This window comes from Lipophrys pholis (assembly GCF_963383615.2).
Source record: "Lipophrys pholis genome assembly, chromosome: 3".
Classification (NCBI taxonomy): Eukaryota; Metazoa; Chordata; class Actinopteri; order Blenniiformes; family Blenniidae; genus Lipophrys; species Lipophrys pholis.
In genome coordinates this window covers 23,799,680-23,827,476 of record NC_137627.1, presented here as the reverse complement: position 1 = coordinate 23,827,476, position 27,797 = coordinate 23,799,680, and the positions used below count along the sequence as shown (strand labels likewise).

The window sequence follows — 27,797 nt, the reverse complement described above, 5'->3', positions numbered from 1 at the left end:
TATTAATTAATTATTCAATGGTGTATTTATGGATTTAATTTGGGATCATTCAGTCCTCCATATTATATAGGCTCATACACTGCTCATCCACAACGTTGTTGACAACAAAACCTAAAACAAAATATTTTTCACAGAGAAGAAAAATGTATTCATTTATTTTTTGATACTCTTCCGTACTTCCGTAAATATCAATACTAAATACTGGGGTAAAATGTGGGCAGAAATGCTGCCTTCAATGACTGTCGGAAAATACACCTGCTCAGTAGAAACATAAATCCTAAGCCTCATCATGAAAAGGATTCACATGTAAAAGGTTTGATTGATGAACTAGAACGGGTTCTTTGTAGAGCAGATCCCTTCGCCAACGCCGCATTTGTTTGCGGAAAAGAGTTGTAAAGCGGGAGTACAAAGATAAACCAATACCGAAGAAATTTGCGCTCACATGGTGTTTCTGAAAACCTGCCGAACCTAAAAATCAGCCGCGAGCTCTGGAGCGTCTCCATGGTGATCTCCTTTTTTCTGGAGATCAGCTTTGGTGAAGGTAAAAATCCAGGAATAGGGTAAGATGTAGTTAGATAAAAGAGTGACACGTTAATGTAATTGTAATTCCGGTTTGTCCGAGCAGATCATGAACGCCTCCTCTGTTCTTTCCCAGGAGGGTTAATACGGGCAGTTTCTTCTTCAGTCTGGAGCTCCTCCTGGATGCCCCTGCCTCCTCCTGTCTCTTCCAATCTGCCTTCCTGCCTTCATTCGGGGTGGGAAAGTAGCTGAATAGATCTGAAAAGCCCCAAACACTGAGCAGCATCAGCGGGGAATCTGTAGAAATCTTCCTGGGAGAAAAGCGCTTCTCGCGGCGTGGAGCATCAGGGAGCGGCCCCTTAACCGGTGCAGGTAAATGAGTTATAATCTGCTCGAAATGGGAAAAAACAACAAAAAAAAACAGCTTCTAGACGTGTTTCTGTTCGGGACTGATTAAACATCAGAATTTTTCTGACTTTCAGCTCATTTGTTTCATCATAGAAACGTGTTTGGCGACAAAACGCAACGTGAGCAAACAAAAACGGAAAAGTTTGATAACACGAAACTGTATTTGCTCTCGTCTGTAGTTTAATCTCAAGATTAAAAAAAATAAACGGAAACTGAAACTTCATCTTTTAAAGTCACTCACTTAAACGAACCCACTTCCGGTAGCTGCTTTCAAAATAAAACATCCTCTCGTGAGTGTCCAAGGATTGTAATTTCTATAGATTTTAATTATTTTTAATCCCAACAGGTTATCTGTATGTATTTTACCCCCGTTATTTTGTACTTGACAGTAACTTGAATTATTATTGCACAGAGCAGTAAGTTATATCCACGTCTCAAATCCATTTGCTGTATTAAAACTGCCAAATTATCTTCTAGGATTTTCCTTTTTTTGCATTAATGAAGGTAAATATTCTCTGGTAGCTGAGGCTGGGAGGTGGTTGTTGTTTAGTGCAGTGATTCCCAACCATGGAGGGTCACGAAGGGGGCTTTAAAGGGCTATAACATTTTTAGGTTTTAAAAGTAGGTGAGTAATCATTTAATTAATTTATGTCACAAAACTGCCAAGATTAAGCATTTCAAGGTTTCATTTCGGCCTCGACTTGTTCTGCTTCCACACAAACTCTAATTCTCAGAGTTGCCCTGTTGTACTTTCAGCCATGTGCCTTCAAGAATTGGAATCATTTACATTTTATTGGCTCAGAAGAAAAATAGAATATCTTGCAACTTCAGAGATTTTCTTGTTCAAAATGTGAATGCAACTCAAGTCCATTGGGCAGATTATTGAACATGGAAATTGTCTGTGTTGAGATATAAAATGCACAGAAGAGTTCGCCGTACTTTGTTTCTTTGTCCCATTAATTCAAAGTAAAGGGTTTGACAGCATTGTAATTAATTCACGTTTCTTCTCTTAAGCCGACTTAAATGTGCAGATATTTGGACAAAATTGTGGCAAGTGAAAGTGAACAGATGTCAAATCATCTTGTCGAAAGCGATGACTTCCTGTTTTCTGGTGTCATTGTTTGTGACTTCACACACTCACAAAGAAACGTGGGAGCTGTCGAAGAAATTGTTTTTCTGAGACAAAAGTGAGTCTGGGGGACCGTTTGAAACGGATCCGTACTGATGTGTCCCCGCTGCTCATGCCACAAATGCATTCAGGGCGGAAACTTGTTATAACAACGTCTGTTTTTCAGCTGTCACGTGTGTATGCTGCCTGTGGTGCCCACATGAAACCACACCCATGTTTGGTTGGTGTTTCAGCCTCAGAACTGATCAACAGAGAGGAGATCTGACGAAACCTTACAGACTGCAAACACAAGTCGACTGATCAGCTACTGACTGATCGGCTACTGACTGATCGGCTACTGACTGATCCAAACAGGTGGCTGCAGGTCTGCAGACAGCTTTCGTAACCTCAGCTGCTCCTTCAGTTAAATGAGAAAGTTATATTTATCTGATCACGTTCTCCAGGAAGTTCCCGTTGTCTCCACAGTTCCTGCACTTGATTTATTACTTTTATCACTGACCCAGTTCATGATTACATGGTTACATTTTGCACCAGAATTTCATAACTCTTGTCTTTTGTTATAAGAAAAAGTAACTCGAACTGTACTTTATTTGACGCAGGGGTGTCAAGCATAAGGCCCGTGGGCCAAAACTGGCCTACAAAATGCTTTAATTTGGCCAAACCACAAAACAAACGGTAAAAAATGTGATGGAAACATTGGTTTTTAATATTTTTTTTTTAACTAATTTCTTAAGTGTTTTGGTCACAACACGACACCGAGGTCGGAGCTGAGATATCAGTGATGCTGCAAAGAAAGATGGCTGCCGCATTGCTACCAAACTAGCCTAAAAGCCTTGCTGTCAGGGGGAGTTTGTAAAAACACCCATAATGCAACACCTGTAGACGATTTCTGGACATTTTACTGTATTTTGTACAAGAAAATTTCATTCAAATAGGCGTTATGTTGGGATTGTAGTCATTCTCTGTCCCAATTGTCTTTTTTTTTGTTGCAAAAATCGAGAGATTTTCGTCACATGTACTTTGCACCACAACAAACAAAAAACAAACAAAACCCCGAAAGTTTAGTTTTGAAGGTTATTATGGCTTTTATTTACCGGTCCAACCCACTCAGGATCCAGGTGGGCTGCATGTCGCCCCTGAACTATAAAGTATTTGACATCCCTGATTTAACCAAACACATGATTGTGTGCGCTGACATACAAACACATGAACCACACAACACCCCCCCCCCCTCCCCCCAAACCATAATGAGTCATTTCCTAGTCATGCTGGTTTTTGCAACTTCATCTACCCACTCAGAAAGTGTGTGTGTGTGTGTGTGTGTGTGTGTGTGTGTGTGTGTGTGTGTGTGTGTGTGTGTGTGTGTGTGTGTGTGTGTGTGTGTGTGTGTGTGTGTGTGTGTGTGTGTGTGTGTGTGTGTGTGTGTGTGTGTGTGTGCGCACAGCATTATGAACAGCTCTTAATGTTGTTGAACACATCCCACAATGCTCTCCTCACAGATTAAAGTGTGCTGATGTCATTTCCCGCTCTGTGGTTTCATCTCTGTTCGCCGTCTTTAAGTGACACTGATGTTGTTAATGTGGAGCGTCTCCACGGTAACCGGGTCTGGAGAGCTGGACTCAGTGTTGATTGGTCCGGTCTGCGATTCTCGCTTCAGCGACATAGAAAACTATCAGTCCTGATGTTTATCCAGTCTCACCTTCTGTGCTGCGAAACGTAGAATAAGGTTCACATGGAGATGAATACATTGGAACTACAGCTGGAGTGAGAGCTACTGACGATGAATACACATGTTTTATATTCCACTTCTCCAACACATTTCATATAACTCACTCAGTAACTGTAACGTGAACTCGACTCAATGAAAGTTGTCCAGCTTTTCCTGACCTACATTCACCATCTCAGGAAAGAACTCTGTTTGATTACAGTCCAGGAAAAACTGGGCTGAATAAGATGAAACTGAACAATACACTTCAAGACACACAAACACACACACACACACACACACACACACACACACACACACACACACACAGCAGTCCAGCTTTGTGTTTGTCACATGATCACTGTGATCCTCTCTTCGTTTGTCTCGAGTGTTTGTATATTAAGTGGGAAGAAGGACGTTTTTGAGAACTTCGTGGAGGGATGAAGAGGACGACTGCGGACGATGACATCTGATTGCGGAAATTGACAAATGTTCTTTTTTTAATACTCGTTATTGATTTTTCAGTTTTAGAACAAACGATGGAGAAAAAAAACCCCATCAACGAAGCAACAACAACAAAAGCTCCACCCCAAAAATCACAGAACACTGTAATCCATAGGATTTATTGGATTATGGTTTAGAAGACAGAAAGAAGGAGCGAGCAGAGACTGTTTACCAGTGATCTGAATGGTCTGGATGCGATCACATGACCAAAACAAGTGAATCAAAGTCCCTTTATGTGTTTTACATTTAGGACGGAGATTCAAGGTGCCAGGGAACATTCCATGGAGGCAAACAAGAGTGTTTTAAATGCGGGGAAAGAATTTTAAGTTCTTTTCATGTATCGTGATTGAAGTACATTCCGGGAAAACCTCACTGCAAATTCTGTCCCAGTCTGCCGAACTGAACATCGCCTCCAGATCCTGCTCCTGCACCATTTTCAGAGAGTCACAGCCTGAGGAATCAGAGTAGATTAGAGAAGCATAGATCTTGGAAGGCAACTCTTTGGGAGATGAGATTAACAAATTTAAGCCTTTAACTGATTATTTTTGGTATTTTCATTTGAGACGGTGTAAATGTTCATGTATTGTTCTATTGTTCACACTTAAAAACATTGCTGGGGAAAGAAGGAGCCTAAGATGCAGGATGTTTTGTGTTGACGTTGGCGTAAACCTCCAGTTTGTGTGTTCAGCAGCGATGGCGGTTCCATACGAGGGCCAGTCTTTCTCCGCTCTGAGGCGGCAGTGCCGGATGGACGGTCGTCTCTTTGAGGACCCCCTGTTCCCCCCGGCGGACCAGTCTCTCTTCTACCAGAGCAATCAGATCGGCCAGGTCACCTGGAAAAGACCCAAGGTGAGACCAAGGGAAGCTTTCAAAGTCTTCTTTATAATGTTTCATACGAGGGTTTATTACATGTATTTTAATTTGGGGACTAGATTATTTTGAAGTTGATAGAAGTTGAGTCCTGCTGGTAGCACATGGTGCAGGTGTCTGTTGACGTCTGCATGATGTGAGTATGATCACTACTGCTCTAAGAGGTTCAAGACGCCTAGAAAGAGACATTATGTATCATTACAGTTAATTTTCAGTGTTTCGTTGTTTTCGTCAGTACACTAACCCTAACCCTAACCCTAACCCTAACCCTCGACTTTGTAACTTTTACTTAAGATATAAGGAGACTGAAGCGTGGTCACCGGTCTTTAGCACCAGTTTGTTAGTGGAACCAAATCGAATATATATCTGCTGCTTTTCAACGCGGCTGCTGTCTGAACGATCCAGTTGCAAATATGCGACTGCCACGTCATTATCGTGTGACCGACGGGAAGAAACTGCGCCGAAGGAAGTACCAAAATATCAAAAGCTGTGCTTTTTGTCCTTTTTTCCTGAATCTTCCTCTTCTTTCTTTCGTCATTTTGTCGGCTTGTTTTTCACAACCACCTGAAAATAGATCACGCTCTGACCTGTGTTGCCAGATTGGGCGTTTCTCCCCCAATTGAGGAGCCAAATTCTCTTACTTTTTTACTTGGTGTATTTATTGCAGTTCTGTGATTATACCAGGTTCTTCATTACACATCTAATAGTTTTAACATGAGTTTCTACAGAGGCTGAGATTTGGGCTGGTTTGTTTTTTTGGTTTTTTTACGTTCGTTTGGGCTGGAAACCGGGAGTCCGATCTGGCAACCCTGGCGTAGCATCCATGTTCACTTCTGTAAACGGCGTGAAGTGACACCTTCTTCGACACACGCGGTTCACTTTGCGGTCGGACAACGTTCACCCTGCAGTCTGATGGGGGTCGCGTGAATGATCACACAAAGAAATCCGATCTCAGCGCAAAATCAGAATTAAGCATCAAGACCTGCAGTGTGAACGTAGCCAGTGAAGTGATTCAGAGCAGTGGGAGCTTCAGTGGAGGAGTCTGCAGAGAAAGAGACGAGATGTTTCACAGACGGGAAAGAGGAATTTCTGCTCGAGTCCATCAAAGCAGGGAGCAGCTCTTTGTGTTTATCATGTGTGGTTAGTGAGGAGGACGTTCAGTGAGGAGGACGTTTAGTGTGGAGGACGTTTAGTGTGGAGGACGTTTAGTGTGGAGGACGTTTAGTGTGGAGGACGTTTAGTGAGGAGGGCGTTTAGTGTGGAGGACGTTTAGTGAGGAGGACGGAGGACGTTTAGTGAGGAGGACGTTTAGTGAGGAGGACGGAGGACGTTTAGTGAGGAGGACGTTTAGTGTGGAGGACGTTTAGTGCGGAGGACGTTTAGTGGGGAGGATGGAGGACGTTTAGTGAGGAGGATGGAGGACGTTTAGTGAGGAGGATGGAGGACGTTTAGTGAGGAGGACGTTTAGTGGGGAGGACGTTTAGTGAGGAGGACGTTTAGTGAGGAGGACGGAGGACGTTTAGTGAGGAGGACGTTTAGTGTGGAGGACGTTTAGTGCGGAGGACGTTTAGTGAGGAGGACGTTTAGTGTGGAGGACGTTCAGTGAGGAGGACGTTTAGTGAGGAGGGCGTTTAGTGAGGAGGACGTTTAGTGAGGAGGGCGTTTAGTGAGGAGGGCGTTTAGTGAGGAGGGCGTTTAGTGTGGAGGACGTTTAGTGAGGAGGACATTTAGTGCGGAGGACGTTTAGTGCGGAGGACGTTTAGTGAGGAGGACGTTTAGTGCGGAGGACGTTTAGTGAGGAGGATGGAGGACGTTTAGTGAGGAGGATGGAGGACGTTTAGTGAGGAGGACGGAGGACGTTTAGTGAGGAGGACGTTTAGTGAGGAGGACGGAGGACGTTTAGTGAGGAGGACGTTTAGTGTGGAGGACGTTTAGTGCGGAGGACGTTTAGTGAGGAGGACGTTTAGTGTGGAGGACGTTTAGTGAGGAGGACGTTTAGTGTGGAGGACGTTTAGTGTGGAGGACGTTTAGTGCGGAGGACGTTTAGTGTGGAGGACGTTTAGTGAGGAGGACGTTTAGTGTGGAGGACGTTTAGTGTGGAGGACGTTTAGTGCGGAGGACGTTTAGTGCGGAGGACGTTTAGTGCGGTTGTTTGCTGTGGAGTCGGTATTGATCATGGAGGCTCCTGGATGTTAAAGCCTTGAATGCATAATGTCAAACCAAGTCGATCCATTAATCATCTGGCTGATATGATCTCCACTGAAGATCATGTGTCGCGTTCAAACAGTCGGTTCATCGTCATCAAATGATCCGTGAACCTTGTGTGCACAAAGAAGGGCGGGGCAGTTAAAGGTTATCAGCCCCCTTACACAAACACTCCCGGGCAGTGAATCATCATCTCATATGAAATAACTTCACCAGCGTGAAGATCGAGTGGTTCTCGCTCTTATCATCCTCCAACAGAACCGGAACAAGAGACTAAAGTAAGAAACTAAAGCCGACGCCCCTTAATGGCTGCACAGGCCCCAAATTACAAGGTACAGATCCTGTAGCGCACTCCTGCACACGTAGTACCAAAATATATACAGTATGTACGTCTGTCTGACCACGAAAAGACACTGAATGGAGAAAAACCCCGGATGGTTCTCCTTTCTGATCCTCTGGATCTTTAAATACTCTCATACATCTGCAGCCCTGAAATCTGGATTATTACAGGACTGCAGGCTGGATGGTTGGCCAACCTTTAAACTGCCTTTAATTAGTGTGTGTGTGTGTGTGTGTGTGTGTGTGTGTGTGTGTGTGTGTGTGTGTGTGTGTGTGTTCACTTTATCACACACTGACTGACATCTGCATGTCAACATCTTAACAACAAGGCTTGATCTGTTTCTAATGTTTCCCCCAGATCGCCTCCTCCAACAATCCCTGGCATGACGACAGGGGATCAATACTCGTTCACAACCAAACGCACAAGAAAGTTAAAGTTGCTCACGGGGACGTGGAGGGTTTCATGAAACAGTTTCCTCGCGACTGGATGCTTCATTCTGAAGTTACTATTGGTTTGTTATGTGGCAGCTCTCCCTCTTTAGGGGTTAGATGGCTCTATGTTCATTGTGAAGAAGAGCTGAGATATTTCAGCTCCCTCTGCGCACTCAGTCGATGATATCGATCGACCAGAGAGCTTTCAGCTTCCTGTTTAATCATTTAACCTCTCAGACGGTCAATGATTGACAGTGAAGGGATTTTCTAATCCTGATTCCAGGTTTAAGCCTGCTGTCATGGAAATGACTCTGAAATCTCAGCTTTGTTTGGGGGGAAACAATAGCTGGGTTTTATTGAACGGTTCACATCTTTAAAGACATGAAACATTTGGCCACAAGTAGCTGGAGCTCAAAATGGAGCCGGCCAGGTCATGGATTTCATGGGAAATGTCTTCCTGTGGGCTGGACTGGACTCTCTGGTGTTTAAAATAAAGGATTCACCTCAGGCAATAACAATAATCAATAAGTATTGTTTTCCTGTCCATCGCACCGTTTTCCTCGACCAGTGTCGTGTCTTCTATTTCAGTTTTTTTTTTCAGCTCTTGAACATGACAAGCTGAAGTTGTAGTGACTGACGTCATGGTCCTGTTTGCAATGAAGACAAACATCAAGCAGATCCAAGTTTACTTTAAGTAACAACGTCGTCACAAAGTCTCCTTCCTGCAGTGTGTGAAAGAATAACAATAAAGTTACTGAAGGTATTCAAAGATACTAAAAGTTACTTAAACGTTACTTGAAGCTACTTTAAAGTTACTTAAATTTAAGATTACTTAAAGTTACTTAAAGGTTATTTAAGGTTACTTAAGGTTACTTAGAGTCAAGGTTACTTAAAGTTACTCAAAGTTACTTTAAATTACATAATGTTACTTGAAGTTACTTAAATTTAAGGTTACTCAAAGTTGCTTAGTCACTTGAGGTTGCTTGAAGCTACTTTAAAGTTAATGTTACTTAAAGATTACCTAAATAAATACTTAACATTAATAAAGATTACTTAAGTTATAATTTGAATTAATTGAAGTTACTTCAGGGTTACTTAAATGTTACTGAAGGTTACTTAAAGTTGGTTAAAATATTCGTAAAGTTACTAAAGGTTACTTAGTCGTCGTCTTCTTCTTTAGACTTTAGACTTTGCTTTATTAATCCCTTAGGATGTCTCCGTCAGGGAAATCTGAGTTCCAGCAGCTTAATAGAAGATGAGTTACAGAAAAAAAGGTAATTCACCTTAACTTAACTAAATATAGAAGTGGCAAAAAGAATTGGACTCCTCCCAAAATATAGTACAAATAATAGTACACAAAATATAATACATAAATAATAATAATATAAACTCTTAATTAGACTCCTAGCAAAATATAGTACAAAAAATAGTACACAAAATATAATATATAAATAATAATAAAATAAACTCTTAATTAGACTCCTAGCAAAATATAGTACAATAAATATAGAATAATATATGCTCTTAACCAACCTTAACTTAGCTAGATATCGAATGGCAAAAAGAGTAAATAAAACACCTGCCCAAATTTAGTACAGAAAATAATATAAACTCTTAACCAACCTTAACTAAACTAAATATAGAAATGGCAAAAAGAATAAGACTCCTAGCAAAATCTAGGTGTGAAAGTGGCTGAAGGTTAAATTGGACTGTGTTTACAGACAGAATTATTGCTCAAGTATGACCATTTGCAGTGAATAGACAATTACATATTACACAGTTTTGCATTATGGGATGTGAGGTGGAGGATGGTGAGGTGGAGGAGGTGGATGGCGGCTCCTGCTACTTCCCTTCTGTCCTCTGTCGAACCTCAACCCAGGACTCCAGGACTCCTGTGGTCTCTTCCACAAACACTTGAAGACAAAGGATTGTTTTTGAAGGCCACTTCACTGATTCGGTCTTTTATATTATTGTTTGACGTCTTCTAATCACACGTTGTTTCCCCTCTTGATTCCCTCCCGGGTCTTGAATCTCTTGATCGCGAAAGCGCTTTGTGAGATTTTCCGAAGAGAAAATCGTGAAAGAATGAAGACGGGAACCCAGTGATTGTGATGCGTTTGTCCCTGCAGGAGCTGAGCAGCAACCCTCGTCTGTTCGTGGACGGCCTCAGTGCCCACGACCTTCACCAGGGCCAGCTGGGGAACTGCTGGTTCGTGGCCGCCTGCTCCAGCCTGGCGTCCCGGGAAGCTCTGTGGCAGAAGGTGAGTCCCAACCAGTTCTCTACATGAGTCATGACAAGGAATAACAATCAGTGTGAGTGAACTGCAGAAGACATCTGAAAGAAAAGCACACACTCCCTTCCAGAGTATGAGAGGGAACGAACGCAAAGGGAGAACATGCAAACGCCACACAGGAAGGGATCTAAATGGGATCAATCCAATCAATGAAAAAGGGATGCAAACCACCCTTTTTCATGCCTTATTGACACGTTTCATTTAAAAATCTATTTATTTATCATTTCACAGACTTAATGATGTACGGATGAACTGATAATGAAAATAATTCTGCCTCTGGGGACGTTCATCAAATTTAATTTGGTCATTTCTGTGAAACATCTAAATCCGTTGAAAACCCTGGAGCCTGAGGGAGGTACCGACGTTTTATTGCTCTCATGAGGGATAAAGTTAGATTAGCGTGGAATCGTTTGAAACCTAAACGATCCTCTGCTGTCTCGCTGACAAGAGGACATGAATCGTGTCTCATACAAAGAAATAGTGAACCGATGATTGACTGGCTGGGAATGAGTGCTTTTCGACCAATGAGAATGGCCGTTTCATTTCACTCTTAGTCAGACACATTGCGTGTGGCTTGTTAGATTCGAGTGATGTTTGAATATAAAAAATATATATAATCATTTAGAGCTAATGAATCAAAGAGCTTTACAGCACAATTACTATTGCAACAACACATCATCAGTAGGGTAAAACTAACCTGTCTCACCACGGTCTAATCCCAGCTCACGTTCCCCATTAGTGGGTGAACAATCCACCGCTTGGTGAATTCTGCTTCACAATGGTAGGAAGAGCCGACATCGAAGGTTCAAAAAGCAACGTCGCTTAAAACACCTCCTGCTTAAAACCCAAAAAGTCAGAAGGATCGTGTATTCATACTGAAAATCAAGATCAAGTGAGCTTTTGCCGGTTTTGTTAAATTGTTCATTAATGCACTTTTCTTTCATTAACTCTGTATTTTTGTACCTTAAAACAAGAGTAGTTCATCAAAGAAATTCATTGTTAATGTATATTTTGAAACTTAAGAAAATCACCATATACTTACTGAGTGGACTAATAGTAGTGCACAGAGAGGTTTTAAAGTTAACACCCCTTAATGAGCACACAGCCTCCCCAGCTGCTCCGAGTCCTCTTAAGTTTCACTCTCACTTTTCACCAGGGAGTCAAACTTAAGGCCCGTGGGCCAAAACCAGCCGCAAAGGGCCTCAGTCTGGCCCCGCAAACACCAAGCAAGGTGGTTATATAGGATTTATAGAGGTTTTTTTTACATTTCACTGTATTTGCACCAGAAGGTTTCATTAAAATTGACTATGTTGAGAATGAAGTCATTTTCAGTACTAATTGTTTGATCTTGCAAAATTATAGACCGTTTCATTACGTACAGTGTGCGCCACAAAAATTTCAACTGTAGATTCAAATTGTGTGCGTGTGTGTGTGTGTGTGTGTGTGTGTGTGTGTGTGTGTGTGTGTGTGTGTGTGTGTGTGTGTGTGTAGACATCTTTATATTGGTTCAGTTAAGTGCTTTTAAATCAGTATGTTTCTTCCATAACTTTTTTGGTGTTTGATTTGTTCAACATCAGCTAGTCTGACAATTTCTTATGTAACAATGTAGTATTTAGTCCACAATGCATTAGAATGCACCATTCAAGGTCTATTTTTTCAGATTTTTCAAGTGGAAAAGACCCCCAATTAGTGAGGTTGGTTCTGTCTTCACATGTTCCACATCTTTGGAAAAGGGGGTGCTGTTCTGTTAGGCGGTGCTCTTCTATTGGGAACCATACGGTATTAATGATATTCATCTTATTGATGACCAATTATGAGTCTCATTACATTAATTGAATATTATGTCATTGTCAAATGCTGACTCGATCATGAGGAATTGACTCTTCATCAATTGGACTCGTACTGTCGATAACCTGCTGTGAACTCTCCAGAATTCTTATGAAAAGATAAACTGCTGCACTGTGAAAGTGAAACATTAAGTTTATCGTGTGAAGAAGTTTGGACTGAATGAAGAAAGATGCTGGCTTATTTTAATCCTTCATGATCAGACTGTTCATCAGAGATGTAAATGGATGTTCATTAAATATGGAAAATTTATTCCAGGTCTTCGTATTATGTTGTTGTACAAAATATTGATAAAATGGATAAAACCTGCTTAAAAACCTTCAGCTTCAAGGAAGCCTATGGCCTAAAAGACCCCTAGAACTTTCAGCTGAAATCATTTTTTCCTGTTGCTGTTCCTGCTTAATGATGTATGGATGAACTAATAATGAAAAGAATTCATTTCTAGACACTTTGTGCCTTAAAATCTAGACTTCAGTTTGCACACATCCTTCACAAATTGACCAAAAAGGTTTGTGTCAGATGGACTCGTGACGGAGTAACATCTTTCATCCACAAGAGAGCGCCGTTCAACCTTACGTATATTGTTTTCTTTAATGTCTTTGGCCTGAAGCCTGCCGGGATCAGCTCCAGACTCTCATGACCTGAGAGGATCGGCTGGAGGGAAGCTGGAGTCTGTTTCGGGAGCCGGAGCCTCTGTGGAGCAGCCAGTTGTCGTGACGCTCTTCCAGGGTCACTAAAAAACAAAAAGGCTGTGTTGAAAGCACCTTTCAATCCACAGCCGAGACAAAGCACAGCTCCACAGTGGCTGGGACTCCTGGCTGTAGAGAGCTGCTGGGTTGAATAGTACCACAAAATATAAAAAAGTGTCACTTGGCTCTCAAATGGGAAAGTGACTCTATTAACTGATCTTGAACTTTTAGGAAAAAGTGCTGCATCTTATTCTGACAAGCCACCTTTTCCTTCCACTCAGTTCACCTGATTGAGGCATTTAAATCCCATAATACATTTTTGGAAAATTCAAGCAAGGCGTTCTGTCCATCCAGTGGGAGCAGCTCGGTGTTTTGCTCAAAGATACTTCGACATGTGGACAAATGGGTATCGAACCCGCAGCCTTCCAATTGAAAGATGACCACAACTGACCAATATCATAAAAACAACTATAGAAAGCGGCAGGGAGCAGATACTTTATGAGAACTTTGTCCAATTTAAAGACTTTCAAGCAAGAAGTGTTTGAATCAAAGTCTGATTGTTGTCAGTAAAATGTTTATAAAGTGTTTTATCATGTGGAAACGACCCATAAGGGAGTTTTATCTTGAGTTTTGATCTTTTTTGAAGCTTTTCACATTTTGGTCTTTTTTAACCAGTGGATTCTTCCAGCAGTTGGCGCTCTCGCCTAGCGGTGAGAAGGTTGTGGGTTCAAACACCGACCGGGCCTTTCTGTGGCGAGTTTGCATGTTCTCCCCGTGGGTTTGTTTTAGGTACTCAAGTTTCCTCCCACAGTCCAAACACATGCATGTGAGGTTAATCTCTGAGGGTAAATTCCCTCTCGATATGGGTGAGTGTTAGTCCTGTGATGGACTGGCTGTATCCTGCCTTCCAGGATGGAAGGATGATGTTTCCAATAATATAAATGAAATCCCAACACAACTTACCGTATTCAGGGTTCACGAAGTCAGGAAATATCTGAACAGCTTTCCACATCTGATATTGGTCTCCGATGTGAATATACTCGACAAAACCTCATGAAACAGAACGTCAGTGGTTAAACCTATGAGAGAATCCTCTTACACTCATCTTTCACTACATCGTTGATCCTCCACCTCGACTCTCACCATTTGACTTTTCTGATCTCGGCTCATGAAACGGACTTTCCGTGCTCAGGAAACAATCTTCTTTGTCTTCTCCTGAACTCGTCAAATCGTCCTCCCTCCTCCGGTCCAGTAACGGAACGCCGATATGAATCATCAGCAGTGAGACCACAGGCAGCTTTCACTGGACATTTAATGGACTTCATTGATCGCCGTTTGCTGTCAGGTCAGCAGTCATGCAATGTCAATGTTTCATACTCTACTCGGTGTGACCGGTTTCCTCTAACCGTCACTCCGAAAAGCAACAAACCAACACACAAAGAAAACCCTCAGCAACAGTAAACACTCAAGAACAACAAACCAAGAATCACTGGGAGACATTTTCACGATACTCAGCTGATCAGACGACATCACTTTTATTTACATGAAGAATCGTTTCACTACCGTCATTTGGTTTCTGCTCAAATGGAACTATTTCCTCTTAAAAAATCTAAAAAGAAAAATCTGAATTTTAAAGGGGTAATATTATGCAGCTTTTTAACACTTTCACATTGTCTCATTGGTCCAAAAACATTATATTCAAAGTTTATTGCCCCAAGTCCAGCTTTTCCTTGATTTTCCTCCATTTGAATATTGGATCATAGGAGCTACATTCAGAATCTGCTGTGTCTGTGTGAGCTGGACTGGCTCCGCCCACACATGCCCATCTTGGGAAGAGGAAGAAGTACTTCCACTCGTGGTGCCATTTGCCAGAACAGAGCTGCCTGATTGTGGGAGGGTCAAAGGGAGGGCCTACCTTGATTGGGATTGGCTAAACCCCCGATGACACTATATAGGGTTTAATTTCTGATTGGCTGGTTGGAGCAACACACTTTTTTAAAAATTTTAACAAAAAATAACAGACTTTCTTCCCTTCTGGGGCGTCATTCCAGGTATGGGGACAATTATTACTATTGGAAAACCATTAGAAAGGGAATTTTGCATGATATGACCCCTTAAGTCATTGACAAATCATTGGATGTTCTTATGTAAGAGAGAAGCTTTGAGCCGTGTTTTGGGGGGAATTTCAAATATTTTTGTCTCGTTTATGTTTTCAGTAGCATCATGAGGAAAATAGATTAAAGTGCATTCATATGTTATTTCTTCTATTCAGTGTTTAAAATGTCAGATTAAAAAAACAACACTTTTCTAGAGTTGATTTTCAGTGTGTATTGGAGCGAGTTGAAGTGCGTACGGAGAGCTTCAGGTGTTGGAGGTTCATCGGTTTAAGCCGATGGTCTTGCTTTAATAGGAACTGCAGGGTTTTCCTGCACTAACGTGCTTTTTGAAGGTCAAAGAGATACAAGAGCGTTCTAACGGGACTCTACTGGTGGAAAACAACGGGTCATTTCTCCGGCGTGAACTCCACCGAGCAGCTGAGGTTCGCTGCCTCCGCCCCGTCTTTAGAGGCCAGCAGGAAGTACATGACCTTCCTGACTTTAGCCAGCTCCGCAATCCTCTCCCCGAACTCCTGCATGTCCGCCTCCAGGAACTTCAGCGGCAGCTCGTCCGGGTCGTCGGCGTTTCGCCAGAACGTGCCGATGGGCTCCAGCAGCTGGCGGGTCATCAGGTGGGTGAGGTCGGGCGTCCACAGCTGGCAGATGCCGGTGATGGTGACGCGGCCGTGGCCGGACAGGGAGAAGTACCAGCGGGAGAAGCTCAGCTCCTGGGTGGGGAAGTCCAGCCGGTACACGGCCTCGTAGGGGAGGAGGAGACGCTCGCCGTCCTGACGCTTCTGACCCGACTTCTGCAGAGACGACACCCGGAGACGCATCATCTGCAAAACACAGGACGGGACGTGGGACCAGAAATATCCTGAGACAAAGGGACTTTTAAGTAAATCCCTAAAATGTGGACGGAAAGATCACATTATTTTATCGATTGACAAGAACCCGTGGAAACTTTTCAACTTCCTGCTTCTTTTTCGTCAGTCGTTCTAAGATATTTTGTTGTTGGCAGCTGAAGAGATCTGATTAAAGAGGAGTCGGTTTTCCTTCCATTTCACCTTCCTCTTCCAGACAGCAGGCGAAACAGGCTGGAGGTACTCTCAGTATGTTCTCAACACTGACATTGATCAGCTTATATCCATCTCAAACCATCGGCGAAAAGAAACTCGAGAGCCTGACGGATCCAAACCAACACAACAGTTTCTATTTTAACGATCAACTCGATGGCAAACGGACTGAAAAAGGTCTTAACTCGTGTCTCTGTGCTGCACTTTCAGCTTCTTCTACACACTTTCCTCAAACTCATCATTTAACACACAGTAGATACATCTTTTTTTTTTTTTTTAACAAAAATATTTAGTCTTAAAACTTTTTTAACCGTGGCACTCCGTTATGTTTTGTTATTATTTGCATTTTAATTGCATTTTACTGTTTTTTGATCCAAGAAGCAACTTTCTCGTCTCTATATTAGGGAACAAATTGTACAGATTTCAGTGGATGAACCAATAAATAGATATTCCCATATTTAATATCTTGTTGCAGCTACTGGTTTTGCATTGAGCTGATGCCAAACACTTGAAATAAGTCGGTGATTTGTACGTTCTTTGTTTTATATTTTGCGCGCAGCCGTGTTTTTTTTAAATCAACATTTCCATCCCACAGCTTTCTGACACAGAGAAACAAAAAGGAAAAAGAGAAAAAAAAACAAAAGTAATTGAAACAGTTATTAAAATAAAAACGAATAAGAAAAGGGGGAAAAAACACACAAACTTAGTTTGTAAAACTCAAACTAGTCCAACAATCGGAAACATGCAGCAGCTGGAAACAGTTCAATGGTTAAAGCGGGAAAATGCATGAAAAACAAAATGTCTTAAAATGGCTGCAAAAGCTAAAAATGTATTAAAATGTATCTAAATTGTGTCGATGACACTTCATGAATACATGAAGTATCATAGAACTCATTAATGCAATTTTGTTTGAGATTTTTTGGTCTTAATTCTAGATCATTTCCATGTTTTGTGACACCAGACACATTTTATTTGGTGTAAAATCCTGGCAAACTACTTTTTTCTTTTTATTTGAATTATCATCAAAGTTGCAGAGCCATGTTCCAGACTGTTTAATCCATCTGAAGGTCGTGGTTCTGACCCCGGCTGTGTGAGACTAAAACCTGGTTCCATCAGTCACCACTGAGATCTGTTGATCTGTACATTTACCTTTTGACCCTTCAGGACCTCCTGAGGAAACGGGACAGAAGTCAGAGCTTCAGCTGCTCTGACCCACTGATAGAAACTGAGGGTCACTCAGATCAACACACACACTCCAGAAAAGTTTGTCCACTTCAACCGATAAAGGCGATGCATCTGGAGGATTCCACTGAGAAGCATTTAAAGTGTTTGACGGAGAAAAACATCCCGTTATCACTGTCATTATCTGCTTTTTCTACCATATAGTTTGGTGTGATGTGCACAAGCCCCCCCCCCGTCCCCGTCCCCGTCCCTCCCGACCCAGCTTTTATGTTTGTCCATCCAGCTGCCTTTACTCTCCCTGACTGTGGGCGAGTTGCTGTCATTTGAGAAGCCTCACCTCAGTCAGCGCGACGTCTTCTTTAAACTCCAGCCGCAGCGTGTTGGAGGGAGATTTGTCCATGTCTGTCGGAGCTCGTGGTCCCGGTCGGAGCGGAGAGGCTGAAGGATGTGAGGACGTGAGGACGGCTGCTGGAATAGATGGAGCTCTGTGGGGAGTTTAGATCTCTCTCTCTCTCTCTCTCTCTCTCTCTCTCTCTCTCTCTCTCTCTCTCTCTCTCTCTCTCTCTCCTCTCTCCATCCCCCCCTCCGTACTGTTTCCATCACAGTGTACCAGCCCCCCCTCTCCCTCCCCCATCCCCCCCTCGGCCCACGGGGCGGTTTGGTGAGGACACATTGATTGGCAGAGTGAACAAGGGGGGGAGATCAATGCAAACTGCTAATTATTCTCAGACTTTCATTCACATTTGTTCGTTGTTGTCTCGCGGGCTTCATGCCGCTGACATCATGTGTCTCCAACACAGTCTGATCGAGCTCTGACATTTCTCACATGAGCTGAGGTTCATCTCTGCGTTCAGGCTCTGGAGGGGAAGCAACTCGTTGCTCGCAGAGAGAATTAATGTTGCGTCCTCTGAAGGTGTGAACCGTGTCCCTCTGCCTGCCGTCTAACTTGTGGGGAAAAAAGGTTTGAAATGGCTGAATATTAAATTGGACTCGTTAGGGATGTTTTAACGGCGTTGAGCAGGTGGGTGATGTGTGAGGGCGCTAGGCAACAGACGGCGCCGATGACGTGGGAGCGGGAACTCTGGGAGTTTCCCGAGGGCTTCTGGGAGCCAGGCTCGTCTCAGCTCACTGGATCACTCACTTATTTTTTGCCAGCCGCCTCAGCGAGGCCTGTGTTTGTGTTACGTCAGTGCTAATGCGTCGCCTGCTGGGATTCTGACACAGGATGTGGACGGATGACATTCCCCTGTCAAAAGCTTTGTAAAGCCTCAGTTGCTTCTGGTAATTATAGACGGTTAAAGGTTAATTAAGGGGAAACAAGTGGAGATGATGGTGTCTTTTAAAAGATTTGAGGTTCAAACTAACTGGATGTTACTGAGCCTGATGGAGAGGCGAGAACGCCACAATGTGCCGCTGTGGTTAATATGATGAAGTGAGCAAAATGAGAAGCAGTCTGGCCGTTTATGTCGAAACTACATTTGATTATTTATTCACATGTTTAGTCCTGTTGGGGTGTTCAGGATGCGATTATCTGCCAGACTGATGCTGAACCTTCTGAGGAAAGATCTGAACTGCTGCTCAGATTCATTGGGACTAAACCAGGAGTGTCAAACACATTTTTGTTCAGGGGCCACATTCAGCCCAGTTTCATCCTGAGTGAGCCGGACTGGTAAAATAGTACTATAATAACCTTTAAATTTAAACTACAAAGTTTTACTTTGTTGTGGTGCAGAGTACACAAGATGACAATCTCAACATAAAGCCACTTTTAATGAAAACTTCTGGTGCAAAATACTGTGAAAAGTCTCCTTTTGGTGTTGCATTATGGGTGTTTTTACAAACTCCCCCTGACAGCAAGGCCTTGACACGAGTTCGATGACAACGAGATGCTAATCTTTCAGGGCAGCATCAGTGATATCTCAGCTCGGGTCTCGGTGTTGTGTCCAAAACATTGAAGAAATTTGTTAAATATTCAGTGTTGTCTTTGACATTTTTACAATTTGCAACAAGATTCACTCCACTCATTTACAGAACACACTCCCTGAGCATGAGATCAGGTCATGCACATTCCTCATTAGATAACGCACATGCATCCTATAAGTACACACACACACACACACACACTATGACAGGAGCTCTTCACACAGCTCAGTGGAGCTCTCTGCTCTGTTGATTTCCTCTTGCATGTGAATAAAGGCTCGTTAAACTGTCTAATTCAATTCAGGTCTCTTGACTTTGTCGCCTCCCTCGACATTTGGGTTGGATTGGAGGTCAGAGGTCACGTCTGTAGACCTACAACTGCCCTACGTGTCAACTGAGGGTTTTTATCTCAAGCTTATCTCATTAAAATGACACCAGTGAATATTGATTAGACTTTATTAAAGAGCTTTTTTTACTTTCAGGGTGTTACTTTAGTGAAGTGAGGTAATATCTTAATGACACACTGGTGGAAGAATCACTTCTAAAGTCCGTTTGCTCACAGTGGTGTTCAAAAATATTTAATAATCTGCAATCCATCCCGGACCAGGTGATTCCCGACTGGAAGGACCAGGAGTGGGATGAAGAGAAACCCGATTCCTACGCCGGGATCTTCCACTTCCGCTTCTGGCGCTTTGGCGAGTGGGCGGACGTGGTGATCGACGACCGGCTGCCCACGGTGAACGGAGAGCTGGTGTACTGCCACTCCAACGACAGCAACGAGTTCTGGAGCGCGCTGGTGGAGAAGGCCTACGCCAAGTGAGCTCGTCGGACACTCGGGTCGCATTGTTTAGTGTCGGTGGTTAGATTGCAGACAACCAGCATGTAGACGCTTCGGGTAGTTTGAGATGAAACCAGTGTGTGTTTTCCAGGATGTGCGGCTGCTACGAAGCTCTGGACGGGGGCAACACGGCCGACGCTCTGGTGGATTTCACCGGTGGCGTGTCTGAGCCGATGGATCTACTGGAGAACGGCTACAAAGACGACGAGGACAAACTGAACGAGCTGTTCGACAGAGTCCTGAAGGTCCACAACAGAGGAGGCCTCATCAGCTGCTCCATCCGGGTGAGTAGACCGCCGACACAAACGCTCCACTCCTGCAGGTTGAAGGGAAACACTCTGACGCCTTCTTTCCAGGCGGTAACCGCGGCAGACATGGAGGCCCGGCTGGCCTGCGGCCTGGTGAAAGGACACGCCTACGCCGTGACCGACGTCCGCAGGGTGAGGCTGGGTCACGGTCTCCTGGCCTACTTCAGGTCTGACAAACTGACCATGATCCGCCTGAGGAACCCCTGGGGACAGAGAGAGTGGACCGGGCCGTGGAGCGACAGGTGAGGAGGGGAAGGAGCCGGATTGATCTCTCTGGCAGATTGTTGAAAAAGCTTAACACATCTCTGCTGCTTTAGAAGTCGTGTCATTTGCCAGCCGAGCGACCATTTCTTGAATTACAGTTTGTTTTACCATGCAGTTTGCAGGAGTCTGCATCCTGTATGACAAAAAGAGCCATTTTGATTTCCCACCAAATTATCTGAAATTAGGAAAGAAAAACTGTGGTTGCATTCATGAAGTGTCAAAGGTACAATTTAAATATTCTTCAATACATTTTTAACTTTTGTGGCACTTTAGCTATTTAGTTGTTTACAGCCGCTGTGTGCTTCCTATTTTATCTCAATTTTTTCTTCTCTTTTTTTAAAAATAATTTGTCTTTTTCTTATCGCTTTATTTTTCTTTTCTTTCTTTTTTAATAATTTTTCAGTTTTAATTCCCCCCCCGCTTCCTTTTTTCTTTTCTGGAAAAAAAAGCTGTACTACAGATTTTTTGAATTTTAGCTTGACTTTTATTCCTGTATAATTTTTGGGGGACTAGTTTTACCTATTTTTTTTTTTCATTTCCATTTTCAGCGAATCCTTCTATTCTGGCTGTTTTAACCATTTTCCTCCTGAAGATCAGGCCAGATCGTGGAATGCGAATAAAACCAAAATGGAACCAAATTATTTACACGTGTGGCTCCAGGGCTGCAGGTTGCAGACATCTGGTCTCCATGAAAAGTCATCATGTCACACAGAAGTCTCACCCGTTGTCTCACCAGCTGTCTTCCTTACAGTTAGATTTGTTTTGCTTTGTGTGATCCAGAAGTTAATTATTGGCCTTTAAAGTTATTTGGCTGTGACGTCGTTTGACAAATTGGCCACCGAGTGAGCATCATGTTTGGGTTTTCCAGCTCTGAAGAGTGGAAGAAGGTCAGTAGCAGCGAGAGGGAGAAGATGGGCGTCACAGTGCAGGACGACGGAGAGTTCTGGTGAGCTTTGGTCCAATGCTGCCACCTGTTGGCACACACGCTGTACTGTTAAAAAAATAAAACCTACAGATTGTTTGTGCATCTATTCGCTGGGGCAGCTCTGAATTTGTTAGTATTTTTTAATCTGGAGATTGATGGTTTGATCCCCCATGAAAATGTCTACGGGCAGCTCACTCAAGCCTGCATCTTCGTCCTGCAGGATGACGTTCGACGACTTCATCGATAATTTCACTGACCTCATCCTGTGTCGGCTCATCAACACGTCCTACCTGAGTTTACACAAGACCTGGGAGGAGGCCGTGATGCAAGGCTCCTGGTGTCGCCATGACGACCCGCGACTCAACCGGGCCGGAGGCTGCACCAACAACAAGCACTCCTTCCTCCAGAACCCACAGGTCTCATTTCTCCATCCATCCATCCATCCATCCATCCATCCATCCATCCATCCATCCATCCATCCATCCATCCATCCATCCATCCATCCATCCATCCATCCATCCATCCATCCATTCATCCATCCATCCATTCATCCATCCACCTATTCATTCATCTGTCGGTCCTCTATATTGCTTTAACTAATTCATCCAGAGCTTGGTTTGGTTTGAGGGTACACTGTGTCCTGACTCTGCGTGTGTGCGTGTGTGCGTGTGTGCGTGTGCGTGTGCGTGTGTGTGTGTGTGTGTGTGTGTGTGTGTGTGTGTGTGTGTGTGTGTGTGTGTGTGTGTGTGTGTGTGTGGTGTGTGTTTTCTCCCTGCAGTATGTGTTTGATGTGAAGAAGTCTGAGGATGAAGCTCTGATCTGCCTGCAGCAGAGAGACCGCCGAGCGACACTGAGGGGGGGCCGGGGGGAGAACCTGGCCATTGGTTTTGAGATACACAGAGTAAGATGGGTGTTGATGGACAATCACAGACAGATGAACGGTGAACAGACACAACAGACTGAGTGACGCCCCCTGCTTGTCTGTGCTGTGCTCAGGTGGAGCTGAACAGAACTTACCGGATGCACGCCAAGCAGCAGAAGGTTGGCGGCAGCGTCTACATCAACTCCAGGTCCGTGTTCCTGCGCATCGACCTGAAGGAGGGTCGCTACGTCATCATACCCACGACCTTTGACCCCGACCTGGAGGGGGACTTCCTGCTACGTATCTTCACCGACCTGCCGTCCGACTGCAAGTAGGTGCACAATGTGTTGGCTCTGTTTATCCCTGAAAGTGTTCAAACCGTAGCTCCGAGGTGAACTCCACAATCCTATGACTTATATTTATATGATCCCAGCAGATATCAGCTGTTATTTACCAACAGTTTATTATCGATGGTAGTTTGAATACAGTCGAGCTGTCGATCCGTCTTCCCCCTCTGTGCTGTAGCGAGCTGACTCTGGACGAGCCTCCTCAGACCTGCTGGTCCGGGCTGTGTGGTTACCCCTCTCTGGTCACTCAGGTCCACGTCCTGCAGGCGGATGGACTCGCAGGTCAAGACTCAGATGGAGGTAAAACATTACTATTGAGGAACATTCAATAACGACTAGACAGCAGTCAAATGGAGCACTGTGGATATGGGCCATTACAAAGGCTGAGAAAAGGATGATATTTGTATCATGAGCATCTCAGTATAAAAGCACGTCGATCCTGAACACTACAGACCAGGAAACTCCCAACGTCAACACTGAGGACAGAAACTTCCTGTGGTCAGAATGTTATGGCTGACTGCTGTACTGTGTGTGTGCGTGCATCGCGACGACTCAATGGACTGGATGTGTTTCCAGTGTCGGATCCTTACGTGATCATTCGCTGCGAGGGAGAAAAAGTTCGCTCTCCGGTCCATAAAAACAGCCGCAGCCCGGCCTTCGACACCAAGGGGCTCTTCTACAGGAAGAAAGCCAACCTGCCCATCAGCATCGAGGTGCGTGTGTGCGTTGTGTGTGTGTGTGTGTGTGTGTGTGTGTGTGTGTGTGTGTGTGTGTGTGTGTGTGTGTGTGTGTGTGTGTGTGTGTGTGAGTGTGTGTGTGTGTGTTGTGGTCACAGTGAATCAACCTGTGTGTGTGTGTGTGTGTGTGTGTGTGTGTGTGTGTGTGTGTGTGTCTCTCAGATCTATAACCACAACGTCCTGATGGACTCCTTCTTGGGTCAGCTGAAGTTACCCACCGAGCAGGGAGAGATCCACAAGACACTGCACCTGAAGGACAAGGCCGATCGCCGCGACAACGACCTCCCCGGTACCATCACCGTTTCCATAGTGACCAGCACCGTGCTCACCAGCATCTGAGACGGACACCAGAGTGAAAAGGAGCTAACAGGAAGTGTGTCCCGACATCCTGAAAATGGCTTTTTGCTCGTCGTGTGGTTCCTTCATGCAGCTGGGAACCGGGAAAAGTTACCAGTTGGAAATGTCCCACTTTGGCTCTGGAACTCCACAAGATCACCGGCACAAGACGGATCAGACGACGTCTGTGAGGTCGATGCTTCTAAAACTAGTCCAGTTATTTCACAAAACGGAGGTTTATTAAATCCTTCTCTTCTATGTGTGAAACTTTTCGTTCCTCCAGGAGGAAAATCCCCAGTTTGCCTGATGAAGTTGTAACTTTCCCACTTCCCAGTCGCTGATGAACGTTTACCATCTGATCTCATGTCTGTCGCAGCTCTTCATTGAAGTTTTTACTCTAAATAATCAGTTTGTTTGTTTTTCTTTCAAGTTTACACTTTTCTTAAATATTATTTTTATCTGTTTTTTTTTTTTATTCTGGTGAAGGTTTATGTGATTCTTCACTTTTACCATGTTCTTGGTTTCATGTCGGAGCTGTTTTTTAGCCCTGTAAACTTGTTTCTTGCCCTCCTTTTTTTTTTTAGTCATAGACTTGAAAAAGCCAAGGTTTCTTATTGTTGTCAGATAATCTGATTATATTTCTGTGAATCAACATGTATTCTGCTCCAGTGGCATTTTAACACGTGCCATCTGCTTTTAAAGGCCAAATACCTGTGGAGGTATTATTGGTGAAAAAGGTTTGAGTACTTCAAAAAATGGAATTTATAGTTTTGTACCGTGAGTTGTGCACTTGTAGGAATTCTTTTTCTCTCCAGAAATACAATACAAAACTTACACATTCACAAATTCTTAATTACAGGAGCACAAATCAGATTTACAATCCGATTTAAAAAAACAACAAAAAACAAAACTGGAACGCTCACATTTTCCCTACAATTGTTGCAGTAAATTTGGTGAAAAATATATTTGTGCTCCAGAATCAATGTGAAGATTTCTCCCACGAGTCACAGTTCTTCAACTATAAATGAAACATGGCAGCTCTCTGAAGTGGTGAAAAAACGACCTGTGCGTTCAGTCAATAGAGAAAAAGGCGGTGCTTATCTGAGATTGACGGATTTCACAGCCAATTAGAGAAGATTTTGTCCCACAGCCAATCAGGAGAGAGGATTTTGTCTGTATTGAGGCAAGATGAAGGTTCTCCCCGCTGAGAATCAACACATTCATGGAATCAGCAGCAGCAGAGACAAGATTTCAGCAATGTTCAAAATATGTTGTCTTTTCAGCCACATTAATAGATAAACTCTTACGTGAAGCTGCGAAATGGAGCGTCCCGTCACTGATTTCCTCAGCTTCTGCCTCAAAACAGACAAAATCCTCTCTCCTGATTGGCTGTGGGACAAAATCTTCTCTAATTGGCTGTGAAATCCGTCAATCTCAGATAAGCACCGCCCTTTTCTCCATTGACTGAGCGCACAGGTCGTTTTTCACCAGATTTCTCAGCAGAGAGCAGTGACGTGTGATTTGTTGTTGAAGAAAACGGAATTTGTGACTCGTGGGTAAAAACTTCACATTGATTCAGGAGCACAAAATATTTTTTACCAAATTTCCTTGTGTGGTGTTGGATTTATGGAGAGAGAGAAAATCCTACAAGTACACAACTACAAATTCCACTTTTACAAGCGCGCAAACCTTTTTCACCAACGATACCTCCATAAATACCACTCATGTATGCTGTTCTCTCACGTGTCTTTACTTTCAGATGACAAGATAATTCAGAACACAGGAGGATTCAGGTATCGTTTTTCCATATCCGCCCTCGGTGGGCAGTTTACTATTCTCACTGTGATCCGGTGGAGTTACAGCTCTGTAATGTTCACGTCAAAACCTCCGAATGAAAACTCTGATTCAGTTTAGAGAAAGAAACCAGGACGAGTCGTTGGGAGCGTCTCGATTCACTCGCACCTCTTAACCTTTCTATTGTACTTACCACTGAACTGATGCACTAATCTGTCAGACTGAATGTGGCTTCACTGATGCAGTGTTACAACTTGTGGCTGCTCCGCCACTGCCAAAGAGAATGTGTGGCGTTAACTGATGGATAACTTTGAAATGTTCAAAGCAACCAAACCACTTTAGCTCCAAAGCCAAAACCTGCACTTTTTCTGCTCCTGTGCTCACACAGAACGACTCAGTGTGGTCGTTAAGCATGTGTATTCATTATAAAACATATTTACACGCCTTTCTGTGTACCGATGTAACTGACGTTTACACATGAATAAAGTTTACTTCCATTACAAACACAAGGTGTGTGTCTTTCTTTGTGCTGCTCAGGTCAGACTCTGCTCATCCAATAACTGCGATTTTTAGCAAATGGTTTCATTTTATTCAGATACACTATATTGCCAAACATATTGTCTGCCTTCACACATATGAACTTGAGTGACATCCTGTTCTTAAACCACAGCAGCAGTGATGAGCACAAACAGAAAGCAGACTTCATGCTCATCTTCACTTTTACACATCCACAGCATCTTGCACTGTGCCATTGGTGTGTCGAATTGATCTGATCGTGCCTCTTGTATATAATAGTTTTACCTATTTATGTTTTTGTAATTTATTGTTTATGTCTTTCATCTGTATTTAATATTTTTGAGGTTTGTGTCTGTAGAGCCTGGTGGACAGTCCCAGCATGTCACTTGCCATATGACTAGTATGTGTACATGATGAATAAAATATCTAGTTATTAGACGCTTCACCTGTCATCATGGAAAGAATCAAATATATAATAAAGAAATAGACATATTTATCCATACTTTGAATTTCTATTTAACTTTATCGCAAAATGTGTGCATTTCCTGTTTAAATATGGAGACAAGTCCTGTGTAGTCTTTCACAAATTCCATGACAGTGTATGTCTCCAATCAAATGTTTCACACAATTTAATATTTGGCCTCTGTCTTTCTAGAGTTTAGCTGATGTGTATAATGTGTGTATTGAAACTTCTTTCGTGAGCTCAGCTATTTTATGGAGGCAGGCAGTTCTTCTGCCTCTTGTTAGGGGGCGCTCGGGAGTCGAGACACTGCATTACACCGCAGCTGCAGAAGAAGAAACGGCGCGACAGGCCACCTGCTTTCAAGATGGAGGCTTCTAAATTCAAACTTATTGCATAAATTGGACTTTCAATCAAAGCAGGAGGTAAAAATTAAAGGAAATTTTTGTCCGGAAGGATCATGAACTTAATTTCCGAGTGAAGGTAAGACCACAATATTTTATTTTTAGTGAAATGTGCATCACATTGGCTACAGTTTGTAGATCTCTTTTTACTACCTTTAAACTTACTTTCGTCACTGTCGGTTGCTTTCTTCCTTGTTTAATACCCCCTTACTATGACAAACCTTCAAGTCAAAGCGTGTCAATTGTTTTGTGTTTTAGTTTCAGAAAGGTTTCACGTTTATGCGGCAACATTTTGTAAATGATGTAGTTGCAAGCCGGGCCACGAGTTGACGCTGTGGGATGTTTGTGTAATGAAACCACACAGAGAACAATCTGCTATATACAATAACGGCCAGTACACAGACAAAGAATTTGACTGTCAACTATAAAACTACCAAAATGGACTATAAAACTAGACTATGGACCGGGGTTAGGGCTTGGCGAAATATCGAATATACTCGATGTATTGCGACTTGTTCTCTGTGCAATATAGAAAATGACTATCGCGAATATTTGCCTTTTAACTGTAGCTTTTAGCCGCAGGTATTAAATTGCTGGCTGCAGCCGGAAGAGCTCTCAGGGACAAAACCATATACATAATAAAGAGTAGATGCCGCATCGGCTGCCAGGGCGCAGGAATTATGGCCGCCATCTTGGCCGGGTCCTCAGACAAGCAGCAGCAGCTGGACAAATCGGCGGACTGTAGAAAGCAGGGCTCGGGGATTACTTTTCACAGGTAAGATGAAACATTACT

General features: G+C 43.3%; 2 protein-coding genes across 7 annotated transcripts; one reads left to right on the top strand and one right to left on the bottom strand.

Moving 5' to 3' along the window:
• The first annotated feature begins 645 nt into the window (after positions 1 to 645).
• Positions 646 to 26,129, top strand: LOC308107276 (calpain-5-like). Of its 6 annotated transcripts, none has more exons than XM_080459543.1 (14): positions 646 to 891; positions 4,957 to 5,114; positions 10,241 to 10,372; positions 19,821 to 20,029; positions 20,143 to 20,335; positions 20,408 to 20,601; positions 21,492 to 21,569; positions 21,769 to 21,964; positions 22,327 to 22,449; positions 22,545 to 22,741; positions 22,936 to 23,057; positions 23,334 to 23,470; positions 23,657 to 23,867; positions 25,590 to 26,125. In XM_080459543.1, the coding sequence occupies exons 2-13, from the start codon at positions 4,959 to 4,961 to the stop codon at positions 23,831 to 23,833; spliced, it is 1,914 nt and encodes a 637-aa protein (XP_080315669.1). In that variant the 5' UTR covers positions 646 to 891; positions 4,957 to 4,958; the 3' UTR covers positions 23,834 to 23,867; positions 25,590 to 26,125. The 6 variants fall into 6 exon arrangements, 2 of the variants coding, with proteins under 2 accessions (XP_080315669.1, XP_080315668.1); XR_013935205.1 differs by having other exon boundaries at positions 650 to 891; positions 4,954 to 5,114; positions 23,657 to 24,602; positions 25,482 to 26,125; XR_013935203.1 differs by having other exon boundaries at positions 663 to 891; positions 4,954 to 5,114; positions 23,657 to 24,691; positions 25,410 to 26,129.
• On the bottom strand, positions 14,234 to 17,762 carry ompa (olfactory marker protein a). The gene is made up of 2 exons (XM_080459544.1): positions 17,631 to 17,762; positions 14,234 to 15,874 (listed from the first exon to the last, which is right to left on the bottom strand). The coding sequence occupies exons 1-2, from the start codon at positions 17,691 to 17,693 to the stop codon at positions 15,443 to 15,445; spliced, it is 495 nt and encodes a 164-aa protein (XP_080315670.1). The 5' UTR covers positions 17,694 to 17,762; the 3' UTR covers positions 14,234 to 15,442.
• Positions 26,130 to 27,797: the final 1,668 nt, after the last annotated feature.

Excerpts from the sequence above, each read along its gene's own strand:
- ompa (XM_080459544.1), bottom strand. The coding sequence starts at position 17,693 with ATGGACAAATCTCCCTCCAACACGCTGCGGCTGGAGTTTAAAGAAGAC. Across the intron at positions 15,875-17,630 it reads AAGACGTCGCGCTGACTGAG|ATGATGCGTCTCCGGGTGTC; the intron begins GTGAGGCTTCTC and ends TGTGTTTTGCAG.
- LOC308107276 (XM_080459543.1), top strand. The coding sequence starts at position 4,959 with ATGGCGGTTCCATACGAGGGCCAGTCTTTCTCCGCTCTGAGGCGGCAG. Across the intron at positions 20,336-20,407 it reads TCATCAGCTGCTCCATCCGG|GCGGTAACCGCGGCAGACAT; the intron begins GTGAGTAGACCG and ends CCTTCTTTCCAG. Across the intron at positions 22,742-22,935 it reads GACCTGCCGTCCGACTGCAA|CGAGCTGACTCTGGACGAGC; the intron begins GTAGGTGCACAA and ends TCTGTGCTGTAG.